Genomic DNA, 17512 nt, shown 5'->3' with positions numbered 1-17512 from the left:
CGTCCGTACCTCGGCAACGTTCGCGCGTAGGGGATCGAGAACGCCACCGCCGCAAGCGGGGCTTTGGGCGAGCGCGTGAGAGCGAGGACGCAGGGCAAGGCAACGCAAGCAAACCGCTCTCGCAACAACTGCAGAGCGGCAACGCGGCTTTAGCTGCGCGTTGTGACGCAAGCGCTGGCTGCAGCCCCTAGCAGGCAGCTAACGGCCGGCCAACTTTCTAGAGGGTGTTGGGCCGGCACGCGCAAACTTAACCCTCCCCCCTCGCTCCCTAAAAAATGCAAAATTCAAAAAAAAAAACAAAAATTTCAACGTAGTTTTTGCGCGCGGCTAGCGCCATCCAGCGATCACTTCAATAAATGTCGTTTGAACGCGCGCCCACATTCCCCTTTCCTCCGAGATGACCAGTCCAGCACAGCGCGGTTGTTGCAAATAGAGTTTCACTGCCGCGGCCCTGAAGCAGTTCGCGTACGTGAACCTTGGCGTTCTTTTGTGTTCTCCACAGATACGACGGAGAGTACAAAGGAACGCGAGAGCGTGCGCATGCCAGCAGCTCGAGGAACCCGACGCTAAAGGTTTCTAATGAGGTGCTCGCGCAGGATTTCCATTAAGGGGCCAAAGGTACACTGCAAGCCCCCCCCCCCCCCCCCCTATTAAGTCAATGTGTATGAACGGGCAAACTGCCCCCCCCCCCCCCTTTTGCGCCTTCCCGTGGCCAGGAGATTCAAGCTGGGGTTCAAAACTTCCCCCGAACTTTTTTCAATTTTTCATGTGGGTATATGCAGCCGTACCCACAAATGCACGCATAAAATAATCCCCCCCCCCTCCAAAAAAAAAAAAAAAAAGTCGGGCTTGTTATTGCTGTAGGTGGTCAGGATCCAAGTTAATTGTATACGTTTTTAAAGGCACACTAACGAAAAAAAAAAGTAGTCGTTTTAGATTGGTAAACGGCACACTGGAAACTCTAGTGTCACAAATTTCCCCGTCATAAGTTCATTATTAGCGGAGAAAATCAATTAAGGTTCAAGTTTCATTTCTGAATTTCGTGCCGTAATCTCCGCATGTGTCGCAAGAAATTCCGCAATGTATTTTCCGTACTTTCGCGACATTAGCTCGATGAAATTTTCTTAAACTTCGTATGCTAAGTCTATGGCACCTACCGATGACAATGTACTTCAATTCTATCAATTATAAGGCACGTAGGATCCAGTAGGCGCCTTCAAAATTTATGACGTCTCAGTGTCTGGTTCGGAAATCTCAAGGTGGCGTCTCCACCAGCAGTTTCTGCGTTCTCTCGCTTACCAAGTGTCGTGCAGCCGCAAGAGTGGTGTTTTCGGGATTCTGAAAGTGTACTTTACTATACGTGAATAAGCGTTATGCTCCTTAGAGTCCCTTCAATTAACTATGCAGTTTATGCAACGAGCATCAGTAGCAATCAACGCTATGCAAAACTGACCTTATTATAATTAACTCTTTTTTTTTCGCATAAACAGCCATGCCATTACCTAACAAACAGCCATGAAAGCTTTATCCACTTTTAGTCATGTCTTACTGCGAGTTGGCAAACTCCCGAGTCGACACATGCAGAGTGTGGCGGAATCGGTGGAATGATGCCATGCTCAGGGCCACGGTGTGCTCAGGACAACCCACTGGTTTAGTGGGCTATGCCTTAATTTGTGAGTGAAATTATGGGGAGTTTGTGTCCAATTAATCCTATAAAGAAAAAGTGCATAAAAGCTCAATGATCGTGAACGTCGGCAGGGGGGTGCAAAAGGGGCCCTTGCACCCCTCAAGGCTCAATAGCACTTCCCATCACCCTAGCTGCACCAGTGCTCTCCCCTCGCCCAGTCCGCACCACCCAAGAGAAAGTCCTGCCGATGACCATGTCAACGACCGCTTATTTTGCCAACATATATGGCTCAATGTATGACCCATATATGTTGGCATACATGCGTATACACCCGTACACGTACACAAAAAATTGTCGAACCACCCGCCTCTTCCCCTCGCCCCCCCCCCCCCAAAAAAATCTGGCTATGCCCTCGATGATGATCACTGGATGTCCTGATTCAGGATATAAGGTAATATTTCCAGAATATAACGTGCGACCCTTTTGAGTCTCGGTGAGCAGTCGTTCTCCTAAAGGCTTTATTTTTCAGTTTCTTCTCGACCCAAACCATAATCTGAAGCTGTAGTGCCTGCAGCACGTGCACTACAGCACGTGTGTGCGTGGTACACACATATTTTATGATGCAATTTACCTTTTGAATGTTCAGCCAGTGCATTAACTGGCAGAAGGCCCATAACAGTATGTTTGAAGTACACAAGTGTACATACACAAAGGTGCCACTTAAGGGGTAGGATTGCACTCGTCCACCCCCCTCACCCCCCATGCACTTGCATTCTATTCTGGAAATGTTGTACAGTTCCAGAAAGAAGCTTGCAGACATAAACCACCACATCTTGATTATAACAATGATAAATATAATTTGTGCCCTGTGGGGATGGGGGGCTATCTGCTGTTCTTCAAAATTTTTGAAATTCTTGATCAATTTTGTTGAACATTGGCGAGTTTATTTGTTTGCCCATTTGAAATGAATATTTCATGTGTCTCTTTTGGAGCAAATATTTTCACCACTGAGAGAGTTGCACGGTAAATCGGCATGTGTATGACAGTATTTTGGAGTGAGAACTGTCTGCAATAAAACAAGAATGCCTACGATTATTTGAACAAGATTTGCTAGTGGAGTCCCAGCTTGACATGCCTCACACGTGAATCTTCAACATACCATTACTTTGTTCAAATGTGTTTGGAACAATCATTCTTGTTTTATTGTGTACAGTTCCCATTGATAATTATTTTATATGTATTCAACTTACTTTGTAACTCTCTATTAATGAAAAATCTGCTGCAATCAAGGCAAATGAAATGTTCCATATTTTGAAAACTACATGTTATACTGGACTAATAATTTCATATTGGAAATTGGCATACAAATATACATGGATTCACAAGTGTTGTGAAAATTGATAAGTTTTAAAAAGCAGCCTCACCCTTTCGAGACCATTCAAGCCCCCTCACCCCACTGTAATATGTGCCTTTATGCCCAAGGCAGTGCCGAAATACATATATTTTTTTTAATTTCAAAATAGCATGGTGCCTTGAGTTTTCATTCAAGTTATATTTAGTATAAACTGTCTTTCTGACCAGTACAATAATTGTCACCTGGCTTTCTTGCATTTCTTTTCTTTAAAACATGGCAGTTGATGCTTTCCTATCAAGAACACTATGTCATGCTCACGCATTGGCATATGCACATTTGAACCATTTGCCATTAATAAAGCAACTATATAATTTAGGAGCTTGTACATTGTAAGCTACTTTTGATTAGCTTGAATTCCATCAAAATTAGTATTCAAACAGGACTACCACATGTTGGCCAGATTTAGTTTTGTGGTCGCTGTCTGAGAGAACGTAATGCGTGATGCTACAGAGCACGTAAAAATGATGTAAACACGAGACTGGTGATTTCACTTAAGAACTGGTGCCCCATCATGACTGAAGCTTTCATGCACAGAATTGCTTCAATCAGTTTTTTGCATGAAAAAGAAATAGTGTTACCTTTTTTTTTCACTCTAACAACAATACTACACAACTGTGAATTGCAAATTCTCACACAAATGGAACAGCAAAAAAAAAAAAACTATACTTGATTTGCATTTGAAATGTTTGATAAGTCACGGGATCGAATTCTGGCTTGTGCGGCTGCATTTTCGATGGAGCCGAAAATGCTGGAGGCCTGTATGCCCAGATTTTGGTGCACATTAAGGAACCCCAGGTGGTTGAAATTTCTGTAGCCCTCCACTACACTGTCTCTCATTACAATGTGGTCGTTTTGAGACGTTGTACGACACACATTAATTGAACAATAAGATTTATGCATGGCAAAACAATCATGATAGGGACTTAAACTTGGGAAATCCAGCTTAATCCAGTGTACCTGTACACTACGGGCCTTGAAAAGCAAAGGTTGTACTTGAGCCATATTTCTGTCTCACAGAAGCAATTGTCATTTACCCTGCTCGATTTACCTTATATCATCACAAGGCATCCGAGGTCACAATTTCTGTGTAAACACCGTCCGCACGACATATAATTTTTGATAAGAAAGTGGAAACCACCCAGTTTTCAAGAAAGGAAATGCAAGAAAGTCAGGTGACAGTTTTTGTGGAAAAGAAAGACACCCTAAATAGAGCCCAGAAGTGGATTTTCAAAGGTTATCCAGTGGTTGTTTTCGCAATCATGGGGCTCTTACAACCGCTAACGCCTAACCAGAAATATTTTTAAAGACCCTCAATAAAAATGTAAAATCATGTACTGAAAAATCTTGACACTGCCGCTAATAAGCAATTACCATCAGTGACGTGGGCCACCTTGTACTATGAACAGCAATGAGTCAACAACCATCGATGATAGGCACTGAATAATGGTTTATTGATGAAACAAATGCATGACAAAAAAAAAGGGAGATAGTACAAATACATATTTTCAGCCTTCATAATAATATAACACACTTTACAATGGCACATAGTGTACATACACGTGGCAAAAAATATATGCTTCTATTTATCGTGTCTCCACTTTGTAATGAAATAGCGCAACAATTCAAAGAAAACACAAATATCTCTATGACTGTACAGCTTAAGTTATCGCATATATCCTCTGCAACATACAATATACATGCTTGCGTAACAAAACGGGTCAAACAAAGAAACAAAAAAACGAAACATGTCACGTTAGCCAACTCTGGCTAACCATGACTAGCCTTGACCCAGCACTTTTTGATGCATGCCAACATGCACAGCAAGTGTGCCATTGCTAACTGCAGCAATGTTCTCTCTGAAAAACCAGCGCTTCATCAACGTATTATCCAAACGTTTGAAAACAAAAGCACAAAGGAACCTCGGTATTAAATGTTCAACAAAAGAGGGCATCTCAGAGATACTCAGTTTATTGACTAGATTGATCATTGTGTGTATCTGCACTGGTGAAAACAGCTATTTGTAGATTTTAAAAAAAAAAAAAGGAAGGTCTTGCATGAGTGGACATGCAGGAAAAACAGTAAAAAGAAAACTTGACAATTCAAAAATGAAATTTTTCACGCACTGGAATTCTGCCACAGTAGAAACCTAAAAGCTTCACACGAAAGTCTTCGTCAACCCATCAACCTCAGCGCATGCATTTCACATAAGACAAATCAAAAGAAAAGTCTGTCTCTTTATATTATTCTTGTTTACGTCAGATTGGTTTTAAAAAAAAAGTGAGCAAGCTGGTAAGCAGGAACGTAGGCCTCTTTTCTTGAAGGAACAGTAAAGGTAAACGTCAACTCAATTTGGCAGAGATGACAGTCAGTGTTCAAAATCACCTAGCCTTTGTTCCTTGTCAAGAGGTGGCATACTTTTGTACAATTTTCGATTGAAAACACCACATTTCCTAGACAAAAATTTTCTGAGAAATAAGAGTATCGGTATGTTACTGACATATTGATACAAAGCATAGAATCTCCTTACATTATTATCCTTGACAAATCAGAAGAACGTTTAGCGAGAGTGGACACACTCTTGCGAAATTGTCGACAGAGCAGTATGCTTTACAGTACCAGTGAAATTTTCCAAGAGAAAATTACTTAAAATCGGCTTCACTGAGCCTTGTGCCAATGGCCAGTTATAATGCAGGCATCAAGAGCTGGTTATGAATACTTCCAGTGGTGTTGTTTATGTTCTGACATATGTAACTCAAGATTTCTTTCTATCACATACTCTTTACTTTGTCTTGAAGTGACTTAGACATTTTTGTAATTCTCAGTTTATCTTCACTTATTGTTTGCCTTGAGTGTAACTTCAATGTGAAAACAAAATTATTTGGAACAGTTTTGTGTAAATGCCAATACGGCCAATGTGAGTTCTACGCAGAACTAACGCAACATGTCCCACCCTTAGCTCATCTTTATCTTTTTCAACCGACAGATAATGTCGACTTAATAATTTATTTTAAAAATCAGCACAGTGTTACTGATATAGACTTCGTGCTAGGCACTTTGACGCAAAGCTGAACTTCAGCACCGTTCTTTTTTATGTTTACGATTTTCTAAGAGCCCTCAAACTGACTACGGGTTCAAACTTCGCAAAACAGAGCGAGCGTGTTGTTCATTAATTAAGCGCTCAGCCAACAACAGGTTATGCAGTCTACTTTGTTTTGACCTTGAAATCAGGTTTATCAAGACGGAGTAAAATCATCACTGTACAAATGATATACTATATGGCGCTGCAACATGTATATATGTATATATGTATATAATATCGTCAGTGATGCTCAGGTGCGGAGCGGAAGGGGAGCGAATAGTAATGGCACAACACAACAAATGAGTGACGAAGATGGGTGAAAAAGTATACAAGAATAAATGAGCGTTCTTAAAACAACTTGTGTATTTACAAATAAAAGTGATCAATGGACAAGCAAAGCAGCTTTCGAATGTTCACAAGATAACCAGAAATCAAGTCATGAGTGAAATGCCAGAGAGCAACACAAGAAAAGCAACCATCTGCAGACCAGAGCAGAACCTTAGTCGCAAACATTGCCATTCTATCAAGCCGTGTGTTTTTAACAATGCGTGAAACTCGTACAATATATATATATATATATTTATGTATATGCCAACACATGCACACACGCAGACGGATAAGAAACAGATATACATGAACTTCACAGCAGGTTTCACAGCATGGGAAAACACTAACATTCAACAGTCAAAAAATACAGCGCATGAAAACAAAAAATGAAGGTAAAAAGAAAAACATGAGGACATTAATGGAAAACTTAACTAGCACGGCAAGTATATTGTACATCACAAAGCACGCCAGCTTTATAAGGAACTTAAATCACTTGGCAAACCGCAGCTGAAGAACGAGACGCGAGCCCCTGTCCGTAGCATTTGTTCTTCTTCTGATCTTACCAAGCAGTTTTAAAATTAGCGCTTGCGCGCTTCTTTCACGCTAGCCTCTTCAGCATGTTTCGAATGAACATATTTACACAATGAATGGTGTGGGCACCATCAGCGCCCTTTCAAGCAAACAAGGCCAGCACACTGGACTGACCAATTTTCACTTTTCTGAACCCTTTATTCTTTAGCTCAAGCAACAGATCATAACTTAAGTGTGCTGCATGCATGTAAATGTGTCTGCATTATTTGTGTGTTTGTGTGATGCGTGTCCTGTGCATTTGCATGCATGTGCAAGTAACAAAAAAAAACCAGTGTGTGGCCTAGAAAGTTGTAGGACAGGGAACCACAGACCAATGAAATTTTGTTCTGGTTGTTCAAATAATGCAACAGCAAAAAAGATAAAATGCAATGTGCAAGGCAAACGAGTGTAGAAATTTGCCTATCAGTCATTCTGTGTATGACTAATAGAAACATACTAGTCATGCCAGTGCCAAGGGCACAGCCACTGGCAGGTTGCACCCCATCTGAAGGCCCAGAAAGCCTGAAGCCGCCTGCTACCTCACACGAACAGTTCCGAGAAAACATGCCTGTCAGCGCCTACAACAGCAGTGTACCCAAGGCTACTACTCGCAGCTATGGGTAGCGAAAGACAGTGACAAGCAGGCGGGCACTTTGCTTTCAGCTGCTGCTGAAAAAACACTCAGCATGTCCCCCCGGAGATGTGATACTGGCGAGGTTCTGACTAGCATTGTTTTAAAATCGTCATAAAGCTCACAAGAACTTAGTACATCCAAAAGACTGTAGTATGTAATGCCCAGAACAGTGGCATAATAAGACCACTGCAGCAGTGTAAAAACACGTTTGTTTAATAATCACTATGGTGACAAACTAGTACTCCCCACTCACTCGTCTCCGTAAAAATGGCTGCAATGGTTGTAAGTGATTATTTCTCGTTCTTTTCTTTCTTCCTTCCTTTCAAGGAAAAAGGGCGTCTAGTTGTTTCCCTACTTGATGCTGTACTGAGGTTGTGCAGCGGACAGCGCGTGTACACTTGTGCGTATACTTGTGCGTATACAAAGTGCAGTAGTACATCGCAATGTTACTCGCAAAATTGCACACGACATAACCCACTGCAACGTTTTAAAATGCTACCTTTATCTTCTCAGTGTTCCCATAGCCTCTTATTAACACCATTGAGGTCAGCGTGCAATGCATTCCTTCAGAATACTTCGCAAAACTAGTACATTTCTTTGGATCACAAACTCGTTTCCTTCTCAGAAAATGCAAAGCAGCATACCAACTTTGTTGTGTAATGTTTGGGCCATCTCAGGGCACCAGGTGATACATCGAAATCTCAATGCAAGCTCACTGTCACACTGTCATCCTTGTTTAAAGACGTAGCTGGTGCACAGTTAGAACTATTGAACCCGGTGTGAATGGCGCTAGAAAATATACGTGAGACTGCATGAAACGACGATGCACTCTGAAAGATAGGTACAATGATACAAGATGCGAAAAATCTTTTAATTCGACAAGCTGTAGCTTAACAGGCTTTGTCGTTTTTTTTTAGGCGACGCACGGCAGATATTCGCAGCATCATTTCAGTCATAGCAGTGCAACTTCCAAAAATGGACCAGTTTGGAGTTAACATAACGTGCAGCGTCTAGGTCACATCGCCTTGAATATGTGTAACCAACGTGCACTCATGACACACAACTGCCACTCGACACACATCAGCAAGTAGGAAGCATTAAAGATGACAGCAGCCGTAATACTTGTTACATAACGGGTAAAACACAGTGCATTACTTTTCAAATGTTTTCAACTTCAAAAGTCAGAGGTCCAGCTCTAAACACAGATGTTTTCACTCAGCGTAATGTTCTACAACTCGCTGCCAAAACATCTGAACCTGTTGATTGGAACCCCAACTATAATCATGTTATGCTTTAAATATTGAAACAACATCAAATGTGCTTCCTTCAAAACCAGCTGTGGCATTATGACTGGCAGCAACAGCATTGGAAACCTGCAACAGTATTGAAAAATTATGATCTAACAATAGGCAACAGGCCAACTCAGGATGACAGAATGACACGACTGTGTCAATCCAAATGTTTGTCGGGCACCCCTGGTTCTTGCCCAAGTTGACCTTCGGACTTCATGAGAACAGTCGCACAACACGTCATCCTCAGAAGCGATAAAAGGTGCACGTTGCCCTGACAATGCTGCCTCCCTGTTTTCTGTCTGTTGATGCATGCAGTGTGAACTTGTGTTCCTTGGCTCATTTGGGCAGGAGTCCTCAGCGATATGCACCAGTCCAGTCGAAAATTTTTCACTGGTTTATCTGCATTGTTACCATCATGTGCACCGTCAGCTGATCACTTATCTTGGTCCTCTTCCATTGGTTCGTCCTCCTGAGGTGGTTCTGACTTTGGACCCCTGGTATCCAAACAGGCACAAAACGAGCAGCACATAAGCAAAACGCAGTAATGTATTACCGTGCATAAATGCACTAATGCGCTAGCGGCTCTCAAAGCTGTCACCAAGACAATGCTGGAGTTAGCTGACTATGCTACATTTAACAGATCTGCATGCGTGTGTAGAGCAACCTGAGCTAGGCTTGCTGGCTTGAGCAAGCTAGTTAAAAAACCTCCTTGTGATGGGTCTGCGTTACCTGGGTAGGTTTTTTACAAGCTTAATTGCAATGATCACCAAGTAATTCACTGTGCGCTTCATCATTTCTGGCAAGTATATGGCAAGGCATATGGAAGTGTTACTGTAATTACTCGAATCTAACGGCCACCTTTTTTCCAGTTAAGCGAGTTCATAAATCGCATGCGCGTTAGAATCGAGTACGAACAAAAAAAATTACAGTCAATCTATTGCCATCGGCAAATCCAAAATGGCCGCCCCCTACGTGCGTCGGCATGGCGCGTCGGCCATTTCTGCCTATGTGTTTCCCATGTGCGGCACTTCGTACGTGTGCTGAGGAGTTCGTCATCTAGTAGTGCATTAGCATCGACGGCGTGGAAGGGCCGACTCCAAAAACTTGAGTGCACCACGATGCCGCTCTTAAAAGAAAAGTCATCGCGTGTGCAGAAACAGACGGAAATCGGGCCGCATCGCGGTCGTTCGGAGTTCCCTAACGTGCGTGCGGGACCGGCGGAAACAAAAGAAGAAGATTGTCAACAGCAAAGCTTCACGCAAAGGCTTCAGTGGACCACAGCAGGGTCGGTTTCCGCAAATTAAAGAGCTGCTCGGCGAGTATGTGCTTGAGCAGCGAGCAGCACAGCGGCCCGTGAAGACAGAACTACTCCAAGTGCGGGCTATGCAATTAGTCTTAGAAAAAGGTCTAACGCAGAGCCAGTTTAAAGTGAGCAGGTGCTCGCTAACTAACTTTATGAAGAGGAAAGGCTTTTTCCTCCGAAGGGGAACATGCATATGCGAAAAGTTTTGCGGAGGAGTACGATGAAAAGCTTCACAGTTTTCAGAGGTTCATCCTAAACTTGCGGCGCAACAACGGCTACCTGCTTGGGCGAATCGGGAATGCCGATCAGACACCTCTTTACTTCGACATGCCTGGCACCACAACCGTCGAGAAGGGGGCGAAGCAAGTTCGCGTGCTGACATCGGTCCACGGTAAAACTACAGTGACGGCAATGCTCTGTTACACGTCAGATGGGCACAAGCTTCGCCCGTACCTCATATTTAAATGGAAGACGCTCCCGAAAGGAGTCGTTTTTTCGAGCGGTGTGGTCGTGCGGGCCAGCGAGAAAAAATGGGTGCGCATCGCATTGATCTCTTACGTTTTTTTTTTTGCGCGGTGGAAATCGGGTGCGCGTTACAATCGAGGGCGCGGTAGAATCGAGTAAATACGGTAATAAGTTACAATAGTGTGAGGTGCACAAAAACAACACGTCATGTTTTAGTGGGACACTCACTGCATCTGTGCAGCAGCCATTGAGAGGGAGGCAAGGGCAGTGACTGTCTCCACTTCTTCCTTCTCCTTCTGCTGAGCCTCGAGAAGAGAAGAACTGATGGTTGGGGCCCACTTCTTCACACAGGGCCAGTGTGGTGCTGCAGACAAATGTATACGACAATGTAGAAGCAGGGATTGTCCAAAAGCAAGCTAAGTGTGACATTTCAATTATTCGTTACATATAAACCCTGTCTAGCATTTCAATGCTGCAGTGTTGCTGCAGTGGAAAGACTCTAAATTATGAAGTTAGGCTAGCCAAGGCATTCCTCTTAATCAAGATGTGCTAAACAGTGCGTAAACAAATTTGGCGGGACTTTTTCACCGAGATCTGGTGCTGGTACCGCTATCCGCAGAATACACATTGGCGAGACTCACAGATGAGCTTAGCCTTAGCAAATCGTGGCAGTCTACTTCAATGTCAAGCATAGTGGAAAAGTGACAAACACTAGACGAATCACGGCACATGCACACCCACATGTGCATTGTGCTGGCCAAGTGGTACTAACCTGTCTTTTCAATTACTGCAAGTCATGCACTTAACAATGAGTTAAGCTGCTCCTCTCTCCTCAGGTACAATGTTTCCTGCCCTGGGTGTTGTGCTTACCTTGAATGGCGGCAGTTTTCTGCAGCAGCTGAACCGCAGCTGTACAAGGCTGCCGGGTGACCTCCTCTTCACGCAAGGGTGTGCATTCATCTCCCAGAAGTGCTGCTACGCACTCTTGAGAGCAGTCGCAGATGGATGGCAGGTCATACCTGAGAGCATAAAAAAAACAATCAAGAAATATGGTTATGAGTGACATTACATCACAGAACACACTCCTACTGTTCCTATTTACTACATTTGCCAAAAGGAAAATCGCACTGTTTGCTGAATGCAAAGTAACCTTCAAAACATTAATTGAGAATTATATATACCGAAAGTCAAGCCACCTACAAATGCACAACAGCCATTGCCTCGCATAATATTTCAAACTGGGAATAGCTACATGATTTTTGCAATGCTTTATCATGCACATGTCACATAATGAGGTTTAGGCATATACTACTTAGAAATCTCATAAGAAAAGGAAATGCTTGGGTTGTAATTTATATCATTCAATAAGCAGAAAATGAATTATTTACAAATATGTTAACTATGCGAGAAATGGTAACAGTCTATCAAGATAGCTATGTAGCAGCAACCACAGTACATGTAGAACTTCAATATCAGAGCTTCACCACTGCAAAATCATGCAAACCAAATAATGTATGGAAGCTACTCTGTTAACGCGGCCTACAAGGAGCATGGCGTCGCATTGCTGACATGCTGTTAAAAAGCAGACAGCATGATCTCGTCTAGTGTTTTGCAACATCATATTGAGGAATTTGGCATGTGTTATATTCTTGCATACAACGATGAAGTAGCTTAAGCATGGAAAGTATGTGCACAGAAGAATGAAAACTTGTCATCACATGCACTGAAAAACACAAATGAATATGTTTGTGTTTGCATCTATTTTAACGTAATGTACAAACTGAAAACCTTACTCACCCCCCTTCTAGAGCAAGCACGACTCTGCCCTTGGCCAAGGTCATCAACTGCTTTGTCATGTAGGCAAAACCTGGAAGAAAATAGTTATTAAACAGGGCAATACATGAGTCTGGTTATTGCACGTTTGCAGTTCAACCCCATTTTAAAGTGTGCACAAATGTTGGTGAGAGAGCTAGTGTCTGGAAATTAAGCCACTGTGTAGGCTTCTGAGCAACCTACATTGCATGAGCGGGTAGGGGGACGAAGTCGAGAAACGGTACTGGTATATGACCCCCACATCCCTATCCTAACTGACATGTTTGGACAGAACTAGAACCTAAGGTGCATGTACTTGCCTGTGTACATTTGCCTTTTTTATGAAAATATGCAGTCTACACACACTAGTAATTGTTAAAAAGCTCTAGTGATGGTTGCAGAGTGTAGCTGCTGTTTTAAACTTTGCATCATATCTAGAGCTGTCCCTGGGATCATAGGTGTCATTAGGCAATTTTGTCTGCCCGTCGTTTCAAAAAGGTTTGTCTGGGATGCCTACTGTAGATAAATCTTGCTGCAGGTGACAAACAGTACTTAGAGCACTACACTGCACCCATGATTGTCCTAAGTTATACATCGTCGTTGCACACGTTCAGATACTAAGACATGCATTAATTAAGAGCACTGAACTCAGCAGACACACTAGTGTGGCCACAACCAAGATAAGTTGAGAAACATCTTACAGGCAGGCGATATCTGGTATCCGCCAAGTGGTGGTGGGTGGCCAGCAGCTGCATCAAAGCCAGCAGCAACCAAGACAATCTCTGGGTCAAAGTCTCGAGCTATGGGCATCACAATGGTCCTGAAAACGAAAGGGGGAACAGATAAGTGCACAGTATTTTACACACTGTCCTTCATAAAGGATTTGTACCCGAGTACAATTCGCTTCATTCATAAAATATTTGTACCGGAGTACAAGCTGTTTTGCCTCAGCATTACTGAACTACTGCACTCTTTCATTTTTTGTCTATAGAGAAGCTGAACTCGAGTCAAAGACGCATTTCCTTGAACAAATGTGCAAATAAATTGTACCATCGATCATGTCTAAACGAATGAATGAACAAATGTACGATACTGCGGAATACACCGTCATTCAGTTATAAACAGTTCAGTTAACTGTTCAGCTACTTACAAAAAGTAAAAAAAGCTATAACGAAAAGAGGGCAAAATAACTTGTGTAAAAAGAAATGCTGCTACATATTTTTGTATTAAAACATTGGTGATTTATTTGTACCTGCATGCTAAATCTGCATACCAATAAAGAGAATTCATAAATCACTTAAAACAAGGACCACAATTCATACAAGGAATGCAGCTCTTCTGCAACCTCTCATAAAAACTAGGCTTGTGTAAATAGTGAACTTTAGGTCCAAAGTGAATTAGAAGCAAAAAGTGATTTTGTTTGAATGATTTCTAATCAAATTTGAATAGTATAATCACATCTTATAAAACAAAATGAGCATATCTGCCATGACCTAATCAACCTGCACACTATTTATATCTTTTTAATTGAAAGAAGGCCTGTGCTAATGCCATTTTTTTTTGTTCAAAGGAAATCGAATCTACGTTGAATAAAAGCACGAGACTTTTGGTAGAATGCAAGTGATAACCTGTAAAATATGTTACATTTTAGTATCTACTATCTTACGGCATATAGGCTGTTATAACAAGCTTTCCAATGTCAAAAACGATGAATAAATTAGAGGGTGATATGTTCATTCAACCTCGAAGTGGGGTTTTGCAGCAGTGCGAATTTCCAATAGATAAATGTTTTCATGGCATAGCAATCCTTCACTGCAGAGAAGCCACCTTTACAAAAAGGTGCATGCGAATTAATATACATTTTTTAAATACATGTTTTCATGGCTTAGCATCCCTCTACTGCAGTGAAACCACCTTTATGGAAGTTCCACGCGAATTAATGTACACCTACTCGCTCACTTCGAATACGTTGAAATTTTCAATAACTTAAGTTCAAATTGAAGCAAATTTGAATACCATAATATTCATTTGAATAATCAAAATACTCAAATATTTGCACAAGCCTAATGCGAACCTTTGAAAAATAGAGGATGCATGCATGAAGAGTAGGGCTCACCGAAAAGCTGCAATATACTCGGCGTCGCCCATTGGCGGATTCAATGCACCGGACCATGCAATGTTGATGTTGAAGCCTGTGCCATCGTCAATGCCAACCTAGGTGAAGAAGGCAAATACATATTTTATATAGCGAATGGCTCATCGATTGCAATATTGCAATGCAACCCATAGTTACATGAGACTCAACTTGTAGTAGGGTGCACCTGGTTAGCTTTTTGCTACTAGGGCTTCTTTATAATGTGCAGCCAAAGCTGAGCGCGAAAGTGTTTCTGCGTTACTTCCCCATTTCAATGCCACGACGACCACAATTTTCAAGTCACTACAGTGAGCCCGGCAACACACTTATACTCCGCAGCAGTATATCCACGCTAACTACCTCATGTTTGCTGAATCATGGTGCAGTTATATATGGCAATATCAGTTACAACACTGATATGTGTACGTAACAACTGAAGTAGCTTCCAAAGGAAACTCGCAAATGCCTTAGAACCTTTCACATGATTCATATCACACACACACTGAGGGCTTGCATAGCATGAAGGTATATAAGTAAACTATCAGCTATGCTGAAGTATAACAAATTTGGCTTTTTGTGCACCACATTACCCATCTTGTACAATTGTCAAAGAGTTTTTACTGATTTCTGGTTTGTTAGCTCTTGCACAGTCTCAATATATTCAACTAACGTATATAGACTCAAGCCTCAACATAATGAACACTGATATAACAAAATATCTGTGACAACGAAAAATTAAAAAAGTCTTGTAATGCATACAGTGTTAGTAACAGTTTTTATAACAATTTTCACATACAACAAACTTACCTTCTTGCAAAGATACAACTTTCTTATAATAAGGTTTGAGTGTATATAATTTTTCTTTCGAAATATAAACTGCATTGCAAAAAAAAAGAGAGAAACAACACCTGTGTTGTGTTTTCTTGTTTTCTGTGTGCATGCTGCATTAACATATTAACAAACAGCTAAAAACTTGCTCAAATTTCAGCGCATGCACTAAACTGCTAATGACATCCGGCACGCAAATAACAGGTAAAGGCTAACTAAGCTTTGTCCATCTTCTCGTTGAATGACAGTCAACTACACTGCATTCCAAAGAGGCATCTTTCTGTTCTTCTGATGTCTCTCTCTCTCTCTCTCTCTCTCTCTCTCTCTCTCTATATATATATATATATATATATATATATATATATATATATATATATATATATATATATATATATATATATATATATATATATATGTATGTATGTATGTATGTATGTATGTATGTATGTATGTGTGTGTGTGTGTGTGTGTGTGTGTGTGTGTGTGCATGCGCGCGCATGCAAGAGCACTGAATGCCCTTTTTTTCCTAATAATATAGCTTGACCTTTGCCAGTATACGAGGGTCATTACCTCCTGAGGATCACCGGTGCCGGGAAAGAAGTTGCCATCATCATGTCGATGGAGGGAGATGTACAACACGTGCGGGTCATCATAAAAGATCTGCTGCAGACCGTTCCCATGGTGGACATCCTGGAATGAAGTGATGGTTGGTGGAATGAAATACGTCAATAAATGTATGCAATCATACGAATTTTAACACAATACAAATAGCACAACAACGAAGACTTGGTTCTCATCTTTGGAACTCAAGAAAATAGCGATTCGATTGCTACTGCCACAGTAAACTTTCCATAGAGTGAATGGCTATGCTTACATAAAAATGAACTTTTCAAAGCTCTTAAAGTAGCTTTCAAGTGTCTGTGTCTCCACCAAAAAATACAAAACTTCTTGCAGCCTGATGCCTAGCACAATTCCAACGTGTAATAAAACACACTGAAAAGAGGCTCTTAAATCATAGTCTTGCACCCTGTTTAGTCGGCCGCGACGTGCCCTCGAATGTACTGTGAAGGGTGACAATTCAGTGTGTCCAGGAAGAAAAAGAATAGAAGAAAGAAAGATGAAAGAATTGTGTGCATCATTGTACGTTTAGGAGTACTTCAATTTCGGTATTCAATTGTAGCACGGCAATCGAATTCAGGTAACCATAATCTGGACAAAAACCTTGGGTTACAATTGAGTAAGTACAACAATTCCTTCAAGTGCCAGCTACCTACATCCATTGAAAATATTGTTACACCACATAACCTATACATCCTAGGAATAATGAAAGGCATGAGGCTTTGGTAAGAATAAAGAATTTTTGATCCCACAGTCACTTTCGTCAAGTTTACAGCAGAATAAAATTCACGAAAGACGTTTAGATAAAAGAACGTAACCTATATTTCGTGTGTATAACATTTGGTTAGCACCTGTTAAGCTGCTTGACTATGTCTCAAATAAAATATTGTTAAAAAGATTGGGGACACTTAAGTTCTGCTTTTAAAAGTTGAATGTGATGACTATATCTTGCCCCTGGTGCGTACTTCAAACACCTAGTGCATGAAATATTTTCAAACCTGCTATGCACCCACTACGTGGCCTTAAGGGAATAATAGGTGCAGTGACCTTCTACATTAGGGTACCGGCTTTAAACCATCAAGTCATTTTGGCGGACTTCAGTTCTGAAGCCCGATGACAATCTATGCTCGTACCATGCATTATTACTGTAATACCTCATGTTTTATTGTGAAACTTGTATACAGTACGCACTTGTTTGTGAAGCATGAAAGTTACTTTCCCGGCATTTCCAAGCAGAGGAAGTTATTTTCACTGTATACGCCATGCAGCGACCGGAAAGAAAAAAAAAGTATACAGCAGAACGTACCCAGTCAACCACGAGAATCTTCTCCACCTTGAGCTTTTGCTGAAGCTGCTTAGCGGCAATTGCCACAGAATTGAAGAAACAGAATCCCCTGGAACAACAAGGC

General features: G+C 41.5%; 1 protein-coding gene across 5 annotated transcripts in view; it reads right to left on the bottom strand.

The window, feature by feature from the left end:
* Positions 1 to 9326: 9326 nt before the first annotated feature.
* The window catches only part of HDAC4 (histone deacetylase 4), a 272183-nt gene continuing 263997 nt past the window's right edge, over positions 9327 to 17512 (bottom strand). For all 5 annotated transcript variants that reach the window (XM_075894192.1, XM_075894193.1, XM_037435635.2 and 2 more), the window contains 8 exons: positions 17410 to 17497; positions 16056 to 16175; positions 14640 to 14737; positions 13225 to 13343; positions 12509 to 12578; positions 11582 to 11730; positions 10940 to 11075; positions 9327 to 9437 (listed from right to left, as the gene is read on the bottom strand). In XM_075894192.1, the coding sequence (XP_075750307.1) occupies positions 9377 to 9437; positions 10940 to 11075; positions 11582 to 11730; positions 12509 to 12578; positions 13225 to 13343; positions 14640 to 14737; positions 16056 to 16175; positions 17410 to 17497 (841 nt within the window). In that variant the 3' untranslated portion in view covers positions 9327 to 9376. The remainder of the gene's footprint in view (positions 9438 to 10939; positions 11076 to 11581; positions 11731 to 12508; positions 12579 to 13224; positions 13344 to 14639; positions 14738 to 16055; positions 16176 to 17409; positions 17498 to 17512) is intronic.

Source organism: Rhipicephalus microplus, chromosome 1, assembly GCF_043290135.1.
Source record: "Rhipicephalus microplus isolate Deutch F79 chromosome 1, USDA_Rmic, whole genome shotgun sequence".
NCBI lineage: Eukaryota > Metazoa > Arthropoda > Arachnida > Ixodida > Ixodidae > Rhipicephalus > Rhipicephalus microplus.
The sequence above is the reverse complement of the archived record's forward strand: the minus strand, read 5'-3'. Positions and strand labels throughout refer to the sequence as shown.